At 40.1% G+C, this 22,500-nt stretch overlaps 1 protein-coding gene across 3 annotated transcripts in view; it reads right to left on the bottom strand.

The window, feature by feature from the left end:
* Window positions 1-17,219: 17,219 nt before the first annotated feature.
* The window catches only part of thap1 (THAP domain containing, apoptosis associated protein 1), a 7,529-nt gene continuing 2,248 nt past the window's right edge, over window positions 17,220-22,500 (bottom strand). For all 3 annotated transcript variants that reach the window (XM_023397830.2, XM_023397831.2, XM_023397832.2), the window contains one exon: window positions 17,220-19,158. In XM_023397830.2, coding sequence (XP_023253598.1) covers window positions 18,760-19,158 — 399 coding nt within the window. In that variant the 3' untranslated portion in view covers window positions 17,220-18,759. The remainder of the gene's footprint in view (window positions 19,159-22,500) is intronic.

Genomic DNA, 22,500 nt, shown 5'->3' with positions numbered 1-22,500 from the left:
ACTAAGGGCTGGGGTGTTGCTGATGGAGGAACTGAAGGTCAGTGTGAGATTAAAAAATCAAATCCCTGAAAACATGAAGAGCCTCGCCTGTGTGGCGATATGAAGTTTCTGTCTCTATCATTAGCATTAGTGTCGGTCTGAACGCAGCACATTAGCTACAGGTTTTACTGTGCTATAATTAATCCTCTTCACACTCATCTATAATTCATGGAGGTGGGTTTTTTTCTTGGATTTGGAAGAGAGAGAGGAGCTTATTTAAATTTAACAGTTTGATGAAAACAAGGTAGTGGTGGTGTGTGTGTGTGGGGGGGGGCACTCTGTAATTAAACTAATTTTTAATGTTTAATTTAATGTTTTAATCTTAATATTTTCCCCCACTGCATGCCTCTGTCCCTGGGGGAATTTTTTTTAACCTTTAATCCTCCAGAAATAAGAAAAACCAATAAAAACTACGATACAATCCAGAATAACAGGAAGAACAATGCCCAAAAAATCTCCTGTGTTCAGTCCCTTTCAGTTTGTCCTCATACACAGGTTGTTTAAGCCTTTTTTGAAATTTAAATTCAAACAAACCTTAATCATGTATCAGTCTGATGACCGTAGAATGAAGCTTTACATAGTTAGAGAATTAAATCTGTTACATATTGTTTCTATAAAAATAAAAAATAAAACATTTTGGTCGAGCAAAGGGAGCAGATTCAGCTCTTTGTGCTAAAATAAGATAAACAGAGATTAAACTGATCCATCTTCTTATTAAACATGAATGTTTATGAAATTTAGTGGTAATCCATCCAACAGTTCAACATTTCACTGAGAACCACAAACATCAAACTCATGGTGTTTAGTTACTGAGACGCCTCATTCTGGACCAGAGTGATGGACAGGCCGAATCATGTTCTTAGTCTGGCTGAGAATCGTGTAGTGCATTAATACTGCAGCGACCTGCCTTATAGACACACACTGATTCTTTATTGGAAACAGGCTGAAACACTCTGCTTCAGTAAATAGTCTTTTAGCACTCACACACAGACAGTAAAGTCTTGACAGGATGGAGAAGTCTTGTTTCTTCACAGTGTAAAAATGTCTAATTTACAGAGCTTCAAAGATTATATGTCTCATATGTATCAAGATTATATGTATCGTTTGCACAGGGAAAGTGATGGTTATATGTTGTGCGCAGAGGTTTTTTTTACCACATGTACAAAATAATAATGATAAATAATTGTAACAATAACAGAATAATAACTTTATCTATATAGCACCTGATGATAAGAAGATGACATCACATAAAGCAAGTCTGTAAGAATGAGTTTTAAGTGATTAAACTAAGTTACTAATTCTAATAGGATGTAGATATAATAGATATAACATATAAGATATAGATATAAAATGTTACATGCTTGAGACACTAATAATATATTGATCTAATAAACTGCATTATATATGGTTCTTGTGTGCAAAAGATAATTATCATCTTTGGGAAAACAATTCCTGACGTTGTCTCTTAACAAACAGATTAAACGACCAGAACATCTTTAAATGATCAAGCGAGTGTTTGAGAAAGTTATTCATATTTTAACATCCTGAATCTTCTCATCACAAACACATTTTAGTTGTAAACTTAAAGTTAATAATTGTCTTTTCCTAAATGATTGTTTTGTAAATTAAACCATGGTGCCTTTTTTTTCCCTCTGAAGCCCCTGGGAGTAGATCAGAGTCTAATCAACATGGATGAATCACTTGGAGAAACGCTCCAACATCCTCCTGCTCGGCGTTACAGAGCCGTGAGTCACTCCAGTGAAGGAACCCAGCGAGGGATGAAAGTGGTATTAGTGCCGGTTAATTCATCCTGACAGTTGGAAATGTTAAATCCTGCAGGGGGCTCAGCTTAGCATGCTCGCTCTCTGCCTAAGTAGGTTAAATACAAACCAGTGTGATCAATCTGCAGACACTAAATAAATATACGCAGCCCAACCAAACACTGGCTGGAGACTGTTGTGAGGGGGAAACACAGGGAGAGTGAATGAACAGAGCCTCCGACAGTATCACAGAGGAGCCCTGGATTAAGACATTCAACCACCAGCTGCCCAGAGGCAACCAGCACACACATAGATGGATTACTACCCAGAACAATGAGACCAGGTCCCCGGGGACTCTCATCACCAGGAGCCTTTGACAACCAGGAGCCTTTTACCACCAGGACCCCTGAGCACCAGGACCCCTGAGCACCAGGACCCCCTGAGCACCAGGACCCCTGAGCACCAGGACCCCCTGAGCACCAGGACCCCCTGAGCACCAGGACCCCCTGAGCACCAGGACCCCCTGAGCACCCGGACCCTGTGACCACTAGAAAACAGGAACAAGGAAGAACAGAAGAACAGATTCATTTGGAAGAGGAAGACTGGCATGCAGATAGAAGAAGAGAAGAAAAGGGAAGAAAAAGGGAGGAAATGAATTTAGAAAAGGAAGACATGACTGGAATAAAGAATGGAAGACGGAAAAGGAAAAAAGAGAATATTGATTTATTTATTTTTTAAAATCTTTTTAAGCATTGCCACCACAGCAGAGCTCTGCCTCTCTCACATGTGAAACAGTGAGACACAAACACAAACACACAGCAGCATTAGAAACATGAGGTGAGAGGCTGCTGTTCCATGCACTTCCTGAAGCCAACACTCCCGTGTTAAAATGTCCAACTTGGCAGCAGAAATAAACATGTTTACAGCCTGGTACAAAAACAGCCTTTATCGGAATGTGTGTATTTGTATTCCTACTCCTGTTAATAGACTTATCATCATGTGTAGTAGATGCAGAAAAGTTGTAAAGCTTGTGTAACTCATATGTTTACACAAGTCACCTGTTTACATTTTATTAAGGCTTAAAGTTATGTAGAATTGAGGGCGTGGCCTCTTTGAGTAACAGGTGGGTGAGCGTACCCTTGCCACAAAACACATGAACTGACATAAAGTCTTTGCTCCAAACAAGCGCCACCTTTTTGACCATTTTTGGATTAGCTGGGTGTTAAGGGTCAGAGTCAGGCACTGCCAAGATGGTGACGGTGGAGCAGCTCACTCTGAGCTTCAGAAACCTGTGGGTGACATCACAGAGGCTACGTCCATCTTTATTTACAGTCTACGGTTCAAATCTGACCCAGCTGATTAAGACTTGGATATATCTAATAGGCTCAAAACTCATGCACATGAAAACCGTGCACATGCACGTGTCATGATCACACAGAACAGTAGCCGCAAGCGTGACAGCGTCCTCAAGGGGAGCATTTCTACATGCTTGCAACAGCGCAACAGTCACTCGCTCACTTTGAGACTTTGGAGACGGGAACCAGTGGCTGATGTCTCCGCTCCTTTGATTGGTCCCAGCTACTGTTCTATTCGCTCATGTCAGTGTCTGTTATCTGATGATGATGATGATGATGATGATGATGTGGTAAATGCCCCCAGTCATAACACTGTAATTCCTCTTTATATATAATTTACTATTCTAATTTTGCAGCCAATAAAAATGTGTCTACACCATCAAACATGACGTCCATCAACACTCAGGGACCAGACTCAACTATAATTTTCATAGATCAGGAAATTAACAAAGTGGCTTAGTTATCATTCAAACCTGCTTTGCTTATCTGTCACGTTCACACCATGACATCAATATACAACTATTGATTTCTACCATTTCTATATGAAATCAAATTTAACAGACGTGGAAATGAGAAAGAAAAGGAAGCTTTTCAAAATGAAACAGGTCCACCTTGTACATCTGAGGGCCCTAATCAGTGGATCACAGTGGACGGACAGTGAAGTATTAGAACCAGCTACCATATGTCATCATAACCTTTGTTGATTATATTTGTACCTCTATCATCGTGGTGGGACTCAGGCCACACCAGAGTTATAGTTTTGCTGCACTGAGAAAGTTTAAGTCATAAAATAAATGAATATGTGGTTGTTGTGAATGGATGAAAGGCTGGTGAAACTATCACTTATAAAAGAAATGACCTACAAAATTAAAATGCCCTGAAGAAAAGTGTTAGGAATTAAAAATCACCTACAGCGTCATATCAGTGAATTTATCGATTGAAAAACAATTATGTTTGAGAACGGAGGCGAACAAGTGAACAATAACTGCCATGCAAAATCACAACAGCAAAATACCTTGATGTGTACGTAGGAAGACTCACCTTTGTGTCCTTTATTCAGTTTTTCCTTTCATTTTTTCACCTCCATACAGAGTTTGCTTTAACCTGGCAAGCATACTCAGTTGTGAGACACAGCACAAGTGTGTGTAGAGTGTTCAAACACAACGGTGACGTCACTCAGAAACAAATGACTTTTCTGGGATTTGGAAGGTTTTACAAAGATTAAAACCCCATGAATTAAAAATATACAAAGACAAAGAGTGTTTACAGCTGGAGGTGTCCTCTCAGCAGTTTGACAGGCGTCTCTTTTACAGTATCTTATGATACATCCATTGTTGCCCAATCACACAAGAGCCACAGGATTTTATGGCCATTGTAGGTAAAGGGAAAAATGATAATATTCTTGGTTGGTCAAGCATTTGTTTTGGTCTGAGATAGTGGCAGTGACACTTGTTTGCAGAAGCTTTAAAGGTTGTTTGTGAAATACCAGTGTTCACAATCTGAGTAATAACATATGCAAACTCATTTAGAGTAACAATGACACATTTGCAGTGTAGGACAGTACATGTCAGGATTGAAAAAAACACTATCTTGGTTTTTTTTTTATAAATTTGTGGAGGTAATTTCTACAGAGGAGGATCAGGGCCACATATGAAAAAAAAGACCAAACATTTTCACATGTGGTCGTAATCCTTCTCTGTAAATTTTGGATCAAAAAAGTATCATGCACATGTACAACTTTAATGTTGGTGTTTCGTCTCAGAGTATTACCCCCCCCCTCCCTGGCACCATCATTTTTTATTTTACTTGCAATGGCCCCACTATGTTGACAGTCTTAAATTTGACAGCATAGTGCATTACATCAGCAACAACACATACCCCATCATTGTGGATACGTAAGGTTTCCAGGTCAGAGGTCAAACTCATAGTGTTAAAACAAAAGGGGAAAAAAATCACATAAATATTGCCTTTTAATATACGTAGCTGCGCCCTGTTTAGTTTTCTCTTGCACAGTCCCCAGCAGGCCTGCTTATGCAGTTCACACATCATGTGTAAATGGTTCCTGACATCCAGATCTCTGCAGCCTGTGTCGTTCATTCAGCTACGTGCAACTGTGACCATGTATGAAAGCCAACTCAGCTGTGCGTTAAACAGTTTACCCGTCAAAAGAGTGAGAGTGCTGCTCACAGCTTTCTCTCTCTCTCTCCCACACGTCAGTGAGCACTGAACTTTAATTTATCAATTATATTAACTTGTGTTTTGATATATAACAGTGCGCTCTTTGACACTCCTTCAACCCATCTGGCTCAGATGTCAGACTCATGTCTTACACATAACATCATCTCATCTAAGTCATTTATTTTTAGGTTATCTGTTGTAACTCATTGGGGGTGAAGATTGTGTGTTAGCTCTGTATTTAAATCCTCTCCCCACCCCAACTAACTTCCTACTGTCTCTTGCCAACTAACCTTGCCACCTAGTTATAATGACTATATTACCAGGCATCTGGCTCTGCTTGTTTAGCCAGCTGAACTTCGTTGTCCCACTTGCTGAAATGAGCACACTGGTGTAAATGTGAACATGAGGGCACTTGTGCACACAATTATTTTTAAATTAATGTTATGTGTTGTTCACAAATGGAGCATTGAGACAGTTTTTGAAATCATCCACCATCACATAATATGCTCAAGTGTTGACATACAGCAGGGTCCAAAAGTCAGGGCTCACTTTACTGAAGTCAATGCCCAGTAAGTTAGATTTGATTCAATTCAATTTGTTTTTACAGTAACTACTATACTATACAAATATAGATAGTATTGTTTTATTTATTTTTTGTCTGTAATGGCCAAAAAATAAAAGTTTATAACATGTGTTGTGTGATTATAAAGCAGGTCTAGGTTCTATATTAATACTGTGAAAGTAACAAAGTGCTGAGTCCACAGAGAAATGAGCGCTGCAGAGAGAAGCCTGAGAGAGGAGATGTAAAACTACACTGAGATGGTTCTTGGTTCTTAAAACCACAAATATATCAACTGATGGAACAAATAAGACACAGGAGAAGAAGAAAAGATGGAGCTTTTAAAGTTTCCTACTTAAAGAATAGTTTTTGATGTAGTTAACCTCAAAAATGTATCAGCTAATTAAAAAGTGTAACCTGCAGGCTCGTTTGTACGATGTGTCGTGTGACTATTTAAAAGGCAAACGTGCTAACTGCCACATTGGAAGGTGCCATCATCGAGAAGATTGAGGCATAATAATGATTAAAGTGACATTAATAGTGCACACTTCAGTCATACATAGACATTCATGGTGTTGAGCTTGTTTGTACACACAAAAGTGGCAGAATTAATTGTGTAAGGACTAAAACAAGAAAGAGAAGGTCAAAGTTAATCAGGTAAGTTTTAAACAGTGTTCACACCGTGGTCTTTAGCTGCTAAACCCTATTTACACGGTTGAATATCTTTGCTTTCAACAGAACAATATACGACTGAACAATTACAATCTTTCTAACTGATGTCATTGTGGGTTGTCTTGAGCTTCATTTTGGATTTTTGATGTTCATCTTTCGACCTGCTCAGGGACTGGAAACGTGATCAGACAGTCAGACAGACGGACATTGGAGGAAAAGGCCCTACAGCTGCTCTGCTGCATAAAATTACAGAAAAAAACACGACAAGGAAATTTATGCTGCTGCTGCGTCTTTGTGTTCACGCTGCTGGAGAGCAAGCTGAGCGGAAACTGATCAGATCTGATCAGAGCCACATTCAGGACAAGGCCAGCGGTGCAGGGCTGACTCTGGGTGTGTGTGGTTGTGTGTGTGGGGGGTGGGGGGCATTGCACATTCACGGAGCCATAAACTAATTTCATCCAGAGTCGTGGTCGCAGCTCGTCTAAAAATAATAACGCCTCACATGTTGTATCTTCAAACTGGAGGTCAGAATCAGAATCAGCAGCAGCTTTCCCTTCTTTACTGCAGCTGTCCTACATTTACAGATTTAGTTTAAAAAAAAAATTTTTAAAAACTGTCTGATTTTCATGTTATTTTATTCCTTTGTAACTTTGATAAATATCTTTCAATAAATTTTACATCTGCATCCTTACTATAATCCCCATTATGACCTTTTGCCTGGTTTCAGACTTCATTTTATAAATCTATTTATTTATTTATTTAGTCTAATTTCAGTTTTTAAAGAAAATATTGAAGATGATATTGGGATCAATGTGTTTTATTCTGGAGGTCAAAGGTCATCACTGATCAAAATGATTTATAGACCCAAAACTTCAGGCCGAAAACTGGCACTTTCAAGGAGCAGACCGCTTCTTTCCATACACACAACTCCTAATCATTCACATCCTGAACCAAGTCATCTACACATCATGTGTTAGGACTTCTAATGAAAGTCTGATTTCAAAGTAAAAGCACAGTCAAGCTGTTTTTGCCAGTCTGATTTCAAAGTAAAATATGGTGGCCCTGAGAGCTCAACACACTGCAAGTCAAGAAAACACATGCAAACAGACAAAACACAAACAAGTTCAGAAAACATCTTCATCAATTTGACAACATGTGCTGTAAATACTGTGTGCTGCCTCTTGACTCTCTTCCTGTTGTTAACCAGCGATCCATTTTCATTTTCCAGTTTATCTTGGTTACCATTCTTGTTTGTCACCCCACAATATTTTGTTACGGTCTGAATGTAGCACAGTTAGCAGCCTGTGTGAACATATCTTGTGATGTAGGATGCAGTTTTTCTGCGGGTATTTATTGGACTTGCTAACATTCCCAGCAGCTACAGAACAGACACAAACTGGGGCCATGGTCGGCCAGTGTTCTGCTATTTATACTTGGCACAGCTGCTGACATATGACATAGACCTGATAGATCTGAGTCTAACCAATCACATCCCAGTCAGAAAGAAACCAGATAGTTTGGCTGAACCAAACAAATAAATTCCAAAAAAGCACTTTTTACAGATGTGTTTAGTTGGACAAATCAGCTGTATTAACATCATATGACCTCAATAATGTAAATGATTATGTGTACAGCGCAAAACATTTAGTGTGGAGGAAAACAGCCCGGACTGCAGGACTGAGCTGAGGCGGTTTCAGTGTGGCCAGGACTCAATCTGTTTCCGCAGCCTCAGATTAGAAATATCACCTCTACTTCCTCATGTTTGAAGTTTGTTCAGTTTGTCTTGAAGCGGATTATCTATCTATCCATTTTCTGCTGCACATGTTTCTGAATTAAAGCTGACAAATCCCAAACAAATGACTGACACAGATGTGTGTGTGTGTGTGTGTGTGTGTGTGTGCGCGCGCATGTGTGAGTTGATGTTGACATACATTCAGTGTTAATTTGTTACGCCGTCTGCACTTTCAGATTATTATTAGCAACAAGGCTTAAGGTGATACACACATGAATTATTCATTAGTTTTGTCTACATACAGGATGTTTACATGAATCCATCACAAACTAAAACAATGTTAGATTCTTCTCATTGATTCTTGTCTCAACTGAAACAACACGCTCTGCTCTGATAGACTTTAGTAGCTTGTTCCACCATCAGGGAACCACAGACCAGAACAGTCCGGACTGACACTGTCTTGTGTGCAGGGATGGGGAGCCAGTGTAGGTAGATGAGCAGCAGAGTGACATGTGACCTTTTAGGCTGATCAAAGACTCAATTTTGGTCCCAGCAATCTGGACCCTCTGTAAAGGTTTCTCTGTGTGAAGGGAGGTCCACCAGAAGAGCTCCGCAGTAGTCGAGGTGAGAGATAACCATGAGCTGGACCTAGAGCTGGGTGGTGTACTGAGTCAGGTAAGACCTGATCTGCGGCCGTGTTTATTGTATTATTCCATCAAGATGATGGAAAATGACAACAACAATAAAAGCCAATATTCTTTTTTTTTTAATGGTATGAAAATTGGAAAATGACTTTCCTGTTTTCATTTTCAGTTATTTACTGTCTCTATGACCTTATACAGTGTTTACTTTCTGCAATAAAACAACTGCAGCAGGAAACATACAAATACATTCATTTATGTAATAACACACAGATTTCCTTTCAAATACAGGGACCGAAGCCTCTTTCACACATGGGATCTCTGCGGCTTTATTAAAGGGGAACTCCACTGATTTTACACATGAACTTAAGTTCACTCAGCCTGTGTTTTTTCTGTAGTTCTGGTGCAGCATTCTTTAGTCTGAATAAATAACCCTGATGATGTATGTATTTATTCATATTTTTTAATTCATATTTTCAACATAAATCCTCCATTACATAACTGGAATATGGATTTTTGAATGAAGTGATCATTTACCAGACAGCGGGAAAAAAAAGATACTATACAGTTGTATTATGGGAAATACAGGGTGCAGCATTTCTGGAGATTAACGAACACTAAGGACAAAATGTCAGAATATCTTTATCCATGACCCTACTTCTGTAGTTCTGAGCAATCCTTTTTTAATTTGTTTTTTTTATTTTTAATTGTTTTCGGGTTGTCTGTATCTCAGTAGCGTAACCATATTTCCTGATACTTGGCTGCAGGTAACAACAACAAGCTGGTGATTGTAGTTTATATATAAACTTGTCTCTTGGAAGACTCACATGGATGTGCAAAACTAAACCCCTGTGTACTCCTCATTAAATGGGTCCACTTCTCATAGACTGATCACCCCTGTAGATCAACTGATACATTTTCTCATCAGTGTCATTTATTAAAGAGAATATAGGACTGAGCCACTGAGGGACTCATTTAATTCCTATTTACTCACCTGCTGAATGCAAACTAAGTCAGATTTGTTTATAATACTTTTCACAGACCTAAGTCACAAAGTGCTTTACAGAGCCACACAAAATGTTCACGATATAAAAGTATATAGCATAAAAAAGTACATCAGCAAATACATAAAATACAGGCTTGATACTGACAAATTACCCAGATGCCTGTCTAAACGGATGTGTCTTCAGCAGTCTTTTAAAAGAGTATCCAGAATCAGACCGTACAGGTGAGGGTATAACATTCTACAAGTGTAGGTGCTACAGTCAGAATAGCTCAATCAGGGTGTATGGGACAGACAGTAAATTTAGCTGATTAGACCTAAAAGAGTGAGCTAGCTGTTGTTACCCCGGAGAGAAGTCTGAAGTCAATGCCTAGTAGGTTATATTAGATTCAGTTCAACTTTATTGTTTTTGCTGTAACTACTATACTACTATACTATCCAAATATAGGTAGTATTGTTTTATTTTATTGTATCTGTAATGACCAACACATTTTAAAACATTTACAACTTTAAAGATATAGTCTAAAGGTCTCTGTCCATGTGTTGTTTGATTATAGATCAGGTCTAGGTTCTATATTAATACTGTGAAAGTGGACTGAGTAAGTAGCCTCAGTCCACAGAGAAATGCACACAGCCTGTATTCAGAAACTGAGCCTTAAAACCAGCCGTCAGGACTTCTGGAACTTTGTGATGTCACACCAAAGCAGTCACCACTCTTCAAGCCCCGCCCACCTGGACCCACCATCCAGCCTAGCAGGATATGGTTTTTCTGAGTGTTTACTTGAAATCTGTTATATTTTCATTGGATCAATCAGAAAACAGTCAGCCTGGGGCGTCCAGTGGCGCAGTTGGTTGAGCAGGCGCCCCATATGCAGAGGCTAAGGTCCTCGCTGCAGTCGGCCCCGGTTCGAATCCCGCATCAGACGGCCCTTTACTGCATGTCATTCCCCGTTTCCTGTCTCTCTCTACTGTACTACTGTACTATAAATGCATAAAAAGCCCCCCAAAAAATTTAAAAAAGAAGAAGAAAACAGTCAGCCAATCAAAGAGAGGCTTAGAGCCTCCTCTCTTCTGATTTGCTGACTGACCTGTTGTTACTAGAGCTCCAGAGAGAAGCCTGAAAGAGGAGATGTAAAACTACACTGAGATGGTTTTTGGTTCTTAAAATCACAAATATATCTTCTTATGGATCAACACTTCAAATAAAACACAGGAGAAGAAGAAAATATGGAGCTTTAATGTTCTGTGCGTGTGTTACGATGTCCTGTGAAGTTCAGTCAGTGTGTTAAAGTCGGTCTTTGATGCCTGTTTTCTCACAAACTTTCTCATGACATCAGGCAGGAATTAAGCTGTCAGACATGACTCAAACCAGCAACACACACTGCTGCTGTGTTAATGTTCAGCTACACACACACACACACACACACACACATATATATAGAGAGGCTGAAACTACGTCGCTATGGTTGCAGTGTGTCATAGCGACGCCCTTTAGCCCCAGAGGAGTGATGTCACTTGGTCTCCACCCTGGTGTGCGTCATGGTGATGCCAACAGACAGAAACTCTCACAAAATAATAGGTCTCTGTTTACTTAGTGGATAAATAACCACTCACTGAAAAATCATCATTTAACTGTAGCACAAGCAATGGACATATATCAGGTGTATACATGTATATACATATATACATATATATACAGTATATATATACAGGCCTGAGGAGTTGCTGATGGTCAGTTTGATGAGGATGAAAATTATGTGAATCATACGCTGTGGCCTTCACAGTCACCAGATCTCAACCCAGTTGAATTATGGGAGATTTTGGAGCGACGTGTTAGACAGCGCTCTTCACCACCATCATCACAACACCATATAAGGAATATCTTCTGGAAGATCCCTCTAGTAGAGTTCAGAGACCTAAAGTTGTTCTGGTGGCTCATAGTGGCCCAACACCTGACACTTCCTGTTGGCTTTTCCTTTAATCCGTCACTTGTCTATATTTACATCCCCTGAAACACAAACAGCAGCTTCAAGTCACACTTTCATCCTCATCTTCCTCCACTCATCCCTTCACTCCTGTTCATCTCACAGCATCTCCTCTCTGACTCATTTCCCTTTGCTGCCTTCAGATCCACTCAGTAAACAGACTCTGTAAGGAGAACAGAGTCATTTAGGAAACAAATGACTAATTACTGTTCACTAATGTCTGTGCACGTCCTACAGCATGAATTAAGTAAATGTAGGACACAATCATAAGGAAGGACCAAGCTACAACCTCCGGGAGCAAAAACCAAAAACTGCAGTTCCTCTAATGACCACTAGATTAAGATTTAAAGTTATGTAGAATTGAGGGCGTGGCCTCTTTGAGTGACAGGTGGGTGAGCATACCCTTGCCACAACGTCCACAGTCTTAGCCATAAACTGTATATAAAAAGTTCTTACCTCCACACACGCACCTCCTTTTTGCCCATTTTTGGATTAGCTGGGATTAGGTGGGCAAGTGGGTAAGATCAGGCTGAGGAATGGATCTAAGATATTGCCAGTAATTAGAAATTAATGCAGTTGTGACAGAACGATTTTTTCCAGTATTTTTTAAATAAAGGGCCGTGTAGAAATGGGTCGATAGTTATTTAAGAATTTAATATGGTGACCTCACAGAGGCTACCTCCATCTTTATTTTAGTGTATGGGAAGGACTTGTCATGTGTGCCTTAGCACATGTTCACTCACAGCCACACACACATTCAAACAGCCTTTATCTGAATGTGTGTATTTGTATTCCTACTCCTGTAAATAAACTTATCGTCATGTGCGGTAGATGCAGAAAGTTGTAAAGTTTGTGTAACTTATATTTTCATAACTATTTGAGATGAACTTGTTTTGAAAGCAACATCATTGAGGTGTAGGTCTGACACCTCCAATATTGCATTCATCAGTTCTTTCAGCAGAGCATCATGGGATGTGTAGTTAGTGTTTGCTGTGTTGTTGGTGAGTCAGCCTTTGTTCGTTGTGTTCATTCTAAATGTTTAAAGGAACTATTTGTACATTTAGCTATTGCTGCATAGCTAGCGTTAACAGCTGTTCACTCACCAGTCTAGAAGAAACATTGTGAATTCAGCATCAAACTTCATTCCTTTACTCACCGACAGCTGTCTCCAGAGCTGGAAACAAACACCAGTGTTAACTCTTTCTGATAGCGACTCACGGGAGCCTCCAAAATGTCCTGAAGACGTAGCTGCTCAGAGGACGTATAACCTCTTGTATTATAAAGACAAAGATGGCTGAAGCTCTTGTTAAGCAACAATCACCACAACCTGCTGCTGACAAAAACACACAAGTTCAAAGAAAACTTACAAATAGCCTCTTTAAGTGTAAAGTTGCTCTACACTAGTTTGTAATTTGTGTGCACATTTGATGTAATTCTTGAGCACAAATTTGTGGTCAGTGCTCACATATAATGAAATAAGTGACAAATGATGTAAATACAGGTCATCAAAATGCCTGCAAATTAAATGTTTCTAGAGCTCAAGTGACTAATTAGTGTGTCTACATTAAGTAATTCAAGTGCACAAATTAAGTACTTCTAAGAGTCTGGATTACTAATTAGTGTAAATGAATAGGGACTCTCGGGCAGAAATGATTAATTCCAATGCATGAATTAAATTGCAATAATTAGTGCTAACAAATGAAACAATTCAATAAAGTTAAACTGGCAATCAATGCACACACCAGATTAAGTCATTTCAGAACATGAATTAGGAAGTTCCAGAGAACAAATGACTGATTGGTGCACATCAATATGAGAACTTCTAGTGAAACTGTTACTAATTTGTTTACGTGAATGAAGCTGAGAACACAAATTATTGATTTGTATGCAGGAATTTAAAAAAACTGTGCTGCTGAGACCTGCCACTCAAAGAGACTGAATTAAAGACATGAAACATTTGAATATTTGATCATTTATATTGTTTTTTTTCCCTAAGTCATGTGTTGTAGTTTGACATCTGGTTTCTGTATCCTCAGCAGCTGCTTTGCTCAGCAGCACGTTGGCAGCATCATCCTTGTTTCATTCACCCGCTCCCTCTGATCTTTCTCTTCTCTCTGGGATTTGAACAAACAGCTCTCTGCTCACAGTTACAGCAGGACTCCTCCCTCCTCCCCCTTGTTTTCCTCCCCCACTCCACTTCCTCCCTTGAGGCGTTTTTCAGTGTTTTTGAGGAAGCAGCAGATTATTGGCAGAGAGATCAGACAGTGTTATAGATCTGATAAATGCTGCCGGGCAGATTTAAGTCTTATGGTAATGTTTATATTTATATACTGTACATCACCATCATTATCATCATTATGTTCATCCCGCTAACCTCCATTTACTTGAATCCTGGGCTCAGTGCTCCAGGTTGAACACTGAGTCCAGACTGAGAAGAATGAGAAGTGAAGCTGTGTAGTTTCTATCTGGGTCAGAGGATGAACCGATTCATCAGCAGCAGAGTCTGAACACAAGAAAATGATCTGATAGACGGAGAAACTCTGATGTGCACACACTGTTCATACTTAACCTCAGTGATCCTGACTCCTACTTTAATGTACCCTGAAGTGGTATTAAGTCCATGTCAGGAACATACACTATTTATGGAGCAATGAAGTATATACACTCACATACACATTCAAATATTTTATCCGTTTTAAAATCATTCATTTAATTTGTTTGCAGATGTTTTTGTTTATCTTTTTCTTGTGGGGTTGTTTTATGTATTTTTCATTTATTATGTTGTGTTTCAACAAATTTGTTTTTTAGTTGAGAGCATTGTACTGCTAAAACTTTAAGTAACATATATTAACTAGCCTTTGTTTACATCAGTAAACAAGAACTCAGCGGAATCTCTTTTATAGATGACCTGTTTGCAAAAATTAAGCAATTAATGAAATTAATTATAACCTAATTATGTTCTTTCCGTATAAAAAGTATTCTTTATAAAACCCAACATTATCTTTGTTTTTGGTTGCTGGTGGCAGCAGCAGCAGAGCATGCTGGGAGCAAGAGGTGATCCAGGTGTTGTTTAATGAGAGCGGTCAGATTGCATCCTGAGGAGGGTTACAGTTCAGACAGGACGACCTTGATGCTGCGCCAGGGGGCGGAACTTCATACCAAACACGTCGACCGGGATCAGATGTAGCCCCACAGAGGTCTGTTCACCTGAGGACTGTCGGGGGTGGGGGGGTGAAGTCTGTGTCCAAACTGAGACTCAGCTGAGAAACATCAAGGATTAAAGTCCTGCTAGTGTCCCCTAGAGGCTGCAGTGTTCATTACAGCAACATAAGAGACTGTTGGACAGAACAAACACACTGATGATTTAACTACACCCCCTCACCTGTAGTTACCAGTGGAAAACATAATGTGAATTTTGCCTAAGAGCTTTGCTGGAGGAAAGGTCATGTGGTCATTCAAATATACAGGGTTCATCCTCTGGGGAAGAAGAATATTAGGAAATGTTTGTTTATTTGGCTCTCTATTGTTACCTTAACAGGTCCTAGGCTCCATATAAAAATTACAATATATTCATCAAATGTAATTGGTTCCTGATCTGGGGGCTGGGGCCCCTCAAAGGGAAATGTCCAAGGTGTCACAAGGTGATCAAAGGTTACAAAACAGAAACATTTACACACATTTTTTTTTTCTAATTGTTGCTTTTTCTTGTCAAATCAGATACTTTCAAAACCTCAGGCCGCTAAAAGTTGGGATGACTGTAAGGAAATGTAATTACAATGTAATTACACAAAGGCAAACATACGACACCAACTACCAGCTTCATTACTGCAGCACATTTCATGCAGGTCAGTGTCATTTAAAGAGCATCCTGAGGCAGTATGCTAAGATAAGAGTGTATCCAGTGTAGGTTTAACTGAACTGCATGTTGGGGTATACTGGTGGTGCATAGTGTTATCTGTGATCACAGAACAGCGGGTCAAAGTCAGTTTTCTGACATACAGCTCTGTAGCACCACCTTCTGGCCACAGGTATCACTGCTGTTCATCTTCCCACCAAAACAATGACTGTTATGTCACATAAATTGACTGGGCTGAATCATACCGGCTTGAATAAAATAACAACAATGACTAAAAAGTAAAAATAAAAAAGCGGATGCAGTCAACCTCTTGAGACAAGAGAAAAAATATTGATTACTTTTTTCTATTTTCTATTCCCATCCACTGCTGTGCTCTGAAGTGAAAAATTCAAGGATGTGTTTAAAAGCAGTGTCAGTAATGAATGAATGATCAGCTGGTATTACGTCGTAATATTGATGTGAATAAGCTGTGATGTTGTTGACTGGTCATGTCATCCCTCCCCCTTTACCTCTCCAACTACTTATCCCTCTCCAGTTGTCCTTGACCCCCTTCACTGAATCAAACGTATTCGCCACAGCACTCATTACATTGAGGTGAACAACTGAAAAAATCTGTATATCTACACAATACAAAGGCTGAGCAGTCTGATCACCTGACTGCTCATGTTTTTGAACCACTGGCCTTTTTGTTTTTATCAGTGTCACTGTCCTTAAACATTTCCACACACTGCATTGGACTAACGTTAGTCTGACTAATGTTACTGTCTCAGTTTCTCTCTTTTTACTTAAAAATTCATTTTTGAAGTGGGAGGGTGCAACATGAGCTGGGATCAGGCTGGCATTGCACCCTAAATACCCCCTTGTTGGGATCTCACCACCATCTGCAATTTGTTTTGAAACTTTTTAGACGTGAACAGCTCCTGCATTTACTTTGTGCAATGCATTGTGGAACAATGGTGTTGATAAACTCCAATCCAGTGTTTTATTAGTGTGCAGACTGAGGCTGCACCTCTGGATTTATGGACTGAGCCATTGCTTTCATACGTCCAGTGACGTCTTCACCGTCATCACATGGAATCTGTGAGGCTGCTGAACCTCAAGGGATGAACTGTGCGAGGAGACGGGATGTAAAGACCTCATGTGTTTCCATGGAGATGAACTGAAATATATGACGCAGTGACTCATTTTAAAGAATGTTTCTGAACAATTAACGATACAGATGTTCATGATATGTGCAGGTCTGCTGCATCACATATAGTAGGTATAAAAGGTATTGTCAGAATGTGCAGTAAAATGTTCCCTTTACACCTGCAGACTATAACAAATCCAAATTATTCAGCCTATACACATTTACATACATATTCTATATGTGCAATATGAAACTAACTACATCAATGAATTTATACGACAAAAATGAAAAAAGCAAATGTCTTCAAAAGTAAATATAGTACATTATTTATTTATTTTTCACTGTCACATCCATATCACTATGGATTATGAGGTAATTTCAAGTCTGGTGAAGTCTGCAGCCCATGTGGACTCTCTGGAAGTCTGCACAAAGTCCTCCATTTGCTTTCTCTTTCTGAGAGTGGCATCAGAAGATCAATCTAATATCAACCTCATGTCTGTGTGTTTAGTACAAAGCTGGAGTAAGAATGTGATCATCTTATCTTAGCATAAAGACTGGAAGCAGCTGGGAACCGTAGACTGTAAATAAAGATGGACGTAGCCTTTGTGACGTCTCCCACAGGTTTCTGAAGCTCAAAGTGAGCTGTTCTACTGTCGTCTTGGCAGTGTCTGGCTCCGCCCCTAACTCCCAGCTAATTAAAAAATGGACAAAGAGGTGGAGCATGTGTGGAGCTGAGACCTCGGTGCATGCTAGTTTAATAACTGTGTGAGCATACGCTCCCGTTAGCATTGTTAGCACAGCTGGGTGTTTGGGCTTCTTGCTCGAAGGCTAAACCAAGGTACCAATTCATATGTTGGCTAATTAGCTAGATAACCAGCTACGCTAACAAGCCAGATACTGTAAGCACTCACACCGATACCTGCTAATCAGTGCTAACATATAAACAAAATAATACTAGAATTTCATTCACCTCAAAAACAGGAGCATAGACTTCCTCATGTTCTATTAGTCAATTAACCAGCAACCCTCAATTCTGCATGACTTTACATTCTTAATAAAATGTAAACAGGTGAGTTACATTAACAGGTGTCCTGAAGGAGGAAATTAGCTCCAGAGACCAAAACTGTTTTTGTACCAGGCTGTAAACATGTTTATTTCTGCTGTGAAGTTGGACATTTTAACATGGGAGTCTATGGGGACTGACTCAGTGTTGGAGCCAGACTCTGGTGGTCATTACAGGAACTGCAGTTTAGCTTCATTTTTCAGCCCTACAGGTGTCTGCTTGGTGGAAACAGTCTGGCTCTATCTGAAGTTCAAAAATACATCTCCCAGAACCTCTAGTGCTCACTGTTTATATGTTGTATCTCATTTGTTTAATCTTCAAACAAACACTAATGTAAAAAGCAGTTTATGGATTTATGGGTTCAAATTTAAACTGTTTCTGCACCAACAACAGTTACTCCATCTGCCCAGTGCTTCCGTGCAGAGACTCCTCAGCCGCCCCCAACCCGTCACAAAATGCTTTCAGTTTGCAGCTCTCTCTAAAGACAAACCCTAAATGTTGAACTTTTCGTTTAAAGTCATTTTCAGTGGAGCCTAATCAGAAAACACAAAGAAAGAAAAGCAAAGAAAAAAAAGGATATGTAAGGGGTTTGTTGTATCCAAAAACACAGACTGAAGTTTTCCACATCCTGCATTTGTATTCCCTAACAAGTGAACCTGTAGCTCTTGGCTCCGGAGTCACTGCCTTGCTCAGCAGCAGCGGTCGGCCTGCTGAGATGGAACCCGCAGCAGAACCTAATCTGCTGGTCAGTATGACCACAGCAATGTTCTCCTTCCTCTCCTCCTCATCACTCGATACCTTTCAGTGTGTGGTAGATTTGTTTGGGTAAAATCACGTATCCCTCGCCAAACGCCGCAGCTGGCTCACAACTGGTCCTTGGCACATCGCAGGCGGCCTTCAGCCTCTTCAGCTGCCTCTCCTGCCGCCGACACTTCTGCTGCGTCGTCTTCAGTTTCTTCCTCAGACGCTCCAGCTGCTCCTCCAGCAGCTCAATGCGCCTCTTCTGCCGCGCGGAGTCCTCCGCCGTGTAGTTGTGGTCGCAGGAGACCGACGCCGTGTCGCAGTGGGTGTCAGGCAGGCTCCTCACAGGTTCAGGCTCCTCCTCCTCCACCACTGGGTCAGAGGTCAGAGGCAGAGAGAGGGGGAAGTGGATCTCTGAGGGGAAGGGATGCTCCAAGGTCTCTGACTGTCAGACAGATAACACACAGAGTTATGATGCTGATTCCCCAATTAATGCAGAATAACATGTAGTTATCCAGACCTAGTCTCAATAAACTAAACAAGTGAAGGATTGATTTGTTATTTTGGTTGGATTTATCTTTGATGAGATTGCAATTATTTGAAAATGAAGACTGGACCATGTCTTGATGTGACATCAGACACTTTGTGCCATCAGTCATCAGACTGCACAACACCACCGCACCCACAGTCTAAAACTCAATCCTTAAACCTCAAGACTGCTATGCACAAGCCACACAACCACTTAATTATTTATTTTTAATATTGTATATACTATTTCTATTTTATCTTATTTATTTTGATTCTGTTTCTATTCTTATTTTATTTCTCAACACATTTTCCCCTTGTTGCTGCTATTCCTTTGTGCTGCTGTGTCTCTGCTGCTGCAGCTCTGTCTCTCTACATAGAGTTTGCAGGTTACTGGAATGTTGAATTTCTTTTCATTATAAATTAATTTCAGATTCATTTTTGACCGAAAATGTCACAAAAATGTCTCTGTCTCCACATGCAGCTGCTGAAATGGTTAAAAAAACATACATACATATATATTTTTTCATGTTTGTGTCATATTCAGATTCAGCCTAGACATAGAGACTATAGTGGGGGGAGTCAGTTTTATGTGATGTTGCTGCTATGATGTCACTGTAATATCAACAGGTCTTTTCTCTGTCTGTCTCTGCTGGGAGACACGTCACAAATGAAAAATAGGTGAGACACAGAATCTCTAGACAATGCGATGCAGCTGTGAGGTGAGAAACACAGCCAGTGTGTCGCTCTAAATCTGTTAACGTAGGCACTGAAATGAAAACGAAGACGTTCCACATGCCATAAATCCAGTGTGTTCCTGGCCTCAGTCATAAAATGACAACCACAAACTACAAGCAAAATAATGTGTTTGCTAATTTGGTGGTTTTTAAAGATGACAGTGTAACAAAGAGCATGTATACTTGATCCAATCATTGACATTCAGTGCATCAAGTCCCATCCCCACAGCTCCAGGACCTTCAAAAAGTACTGAAAATTATCCACACTAAATCCAACATGTCATTAATACAGACGCACTGGCGGGACATGAACGTTCACTCAGTGCAGGGAAAATGATTGTGATAATCTTCAATGTGTTTTGTTCATTATTCTCCCAAACCCCAGATATTGTGTAGATCAAGAGATCATCAATTAGATAACAGAAGATTCATCAGCAACTATTTTGATAATCAAATCATTGTTTTAGTTATTTTTTAAGCAAAAATTGCAAACAACTGGTTGGGTTAGGGTCCTCCTCATATGTCAAGATTTAATTCTCAATTTAATTCTTTGTCAAATACAATAGTAAATTTAGCATGTTTGGTTTTTGGACTGTTGGTTGGACAAAACAAGACACTTCAAGACATCACTTTAGGCTGGGGGAAACTATGATGGGCATTTTCACAATTTTTGACATATTATAGATAAACCACACAGATTAATCAAGAACATAGTGAAAATAACAGTTACATAACAGTAAAACTGCAAGCAGTGTTGAGGGCCGATCAGGATTTTTTTTGCCGATTGACATTTTTTGTTCTTCGTTGTTGTTTCGTCTGATGTTGGAGAAAATAATGTACACAAAGGAAGAACTCCTGGCTTTAAAGTTTACCAGATATGGAGTTAAACATCCCATACTTCCCATAAGAAGCTGTACCGTGGATGCAGAGACGGGGCTAAGCTAAAGGCTAGGAGATGGAGATATAAGCTTTTTCTAACATCAATCCTCATGGGAAATGTCAACTCCCTGGCTAACAAGTGTCATGAACTGGAGGCACTTGTGAAGAACCAGCGAGCATATCGTGAGTGTAGTCTCATGTGTTTCACGGAGACCTGGTTAAACAACAACACTCCCGACCGTTGTGTGGATTTACCTGGTTTCACTGCAGTACGAGCGGATAGAGACGCCAGAGCAAGTGGGAAGAATAAAGGTGGAGGACTGGTTCTGCTTGTGAACAACAGATGGTGCAACCCCTGGTCACATCACAGTGAAGGAGAAGATCTGCTGTCGGGATATTGAACTGTTGGTAGTTGGACTTAGACCGTACTATGTACCGAGGGAGTTCTCACACATCGTCGCCATTGTTGTTTATATTCAACCATGAGATTGTTGCGAGAATACAGACCCAGCACCCTGATGCATTCATTGCAATATCGGGGGATTTTCACCATGTCACTCTCACCTCTCACCTGACCGGCTTCACTCAGTGTGTTGACTGTCCCACATGGAAAATAAGACACTGGATCTGTTGTATGCAAATGTCAAGGAGGCCTACACTGCTTCAGCTCTACCACCACTTGACAGATCAGATCATAATAACATAATAATTTTCTTCAGCCTTCCTACAAACCCTGTGTACTGAGGCAGGCTGCAACCACCCGCTCATTCAGGAACTGGCCCCTGGAGGCCAGTGAGTGTCTAAAGGACTGTTTTGAGTGCACAGATTGGAATGTCCTGCTTTCCAAACAACAAACCCTGGATCAGCAGTAACATCAAGTCCCTCCTCAAGCAGAAAAAGGATTTTTTCCATCGCATAGGTATTAAATTGAGATTAAACTGATAATTCTATTGAAATTTGACAATAATTCGTGGACATGTCATATTCACCTCGCCACCAGAGCCACACCCTTGAATGAAAACTTACAATTTTCACAATAAAGTATCATCAGGGTCTAGAAAGTATTTTTGCTGTTGATGAGGGCCAGGTCAACCTCCTAGGAAGGGTAAACTAAACAGTCAAACAGGATGTTACAACAACATGCTGCCATGAGGTGGCGCCATGAGGTGGCGCCATGAGTATTACCAAATATGGGCATGAAGATGTGTTCAGGACTCTTGTCACATGTCTATGGTTTGGGGCAGTTTGGACAATACATGCTGGAATTATAGCGAGTTGCCTACAAATTTTAGTGCATGTAGATGAAACACAGAGCAGGGGCTCAATTTCTAAAAATTTCTAGGTGCCGCTATCGAGCCATTCTGCCACACCCATGCACGAGACCCATTACATATCGTCACCTTCCTAAAATAATGGCCTAAGTCATGTTTTGACAAAAATGTTTTTTTTGCCTAAATCACCCCCTCATGATGCTGGCCACCTCTGGTAAAATCGCCTGAATCCTCAGTTGAGGGGAACATGCAATTCTACCCCCGGTTGTATAATGGCCTATGTCAAAAGTGTGACTCTTTTGTTGAGTTTTTTGTGTTTCCTGAAAAACCTGAAAAAATGACTTAGGCCATTATTTTAAGAGGGTGTCGATATGT

This window comes from Seriola lalandi, unplaced genomic scaffold (genome assembly GCF_002814215.2).
Source record: "Seriola lalandi dorsalis isolate HSWRI2012SDOR001 ecotype SW California unplaced genomic scaffold, Sedor1 jcf7180002054939, whole genome shotgun sequence".
In the NCBI taxonomy this organism is placed as follows: Eukaryota; Metazoa; Chordata; class Actinopteri; order Carangiformes; family Carangidae; genus Seriola; species Seriola lalandi.
This window is presented reverse-complemented; position numbering and strand designations above follow the sequence as displayed.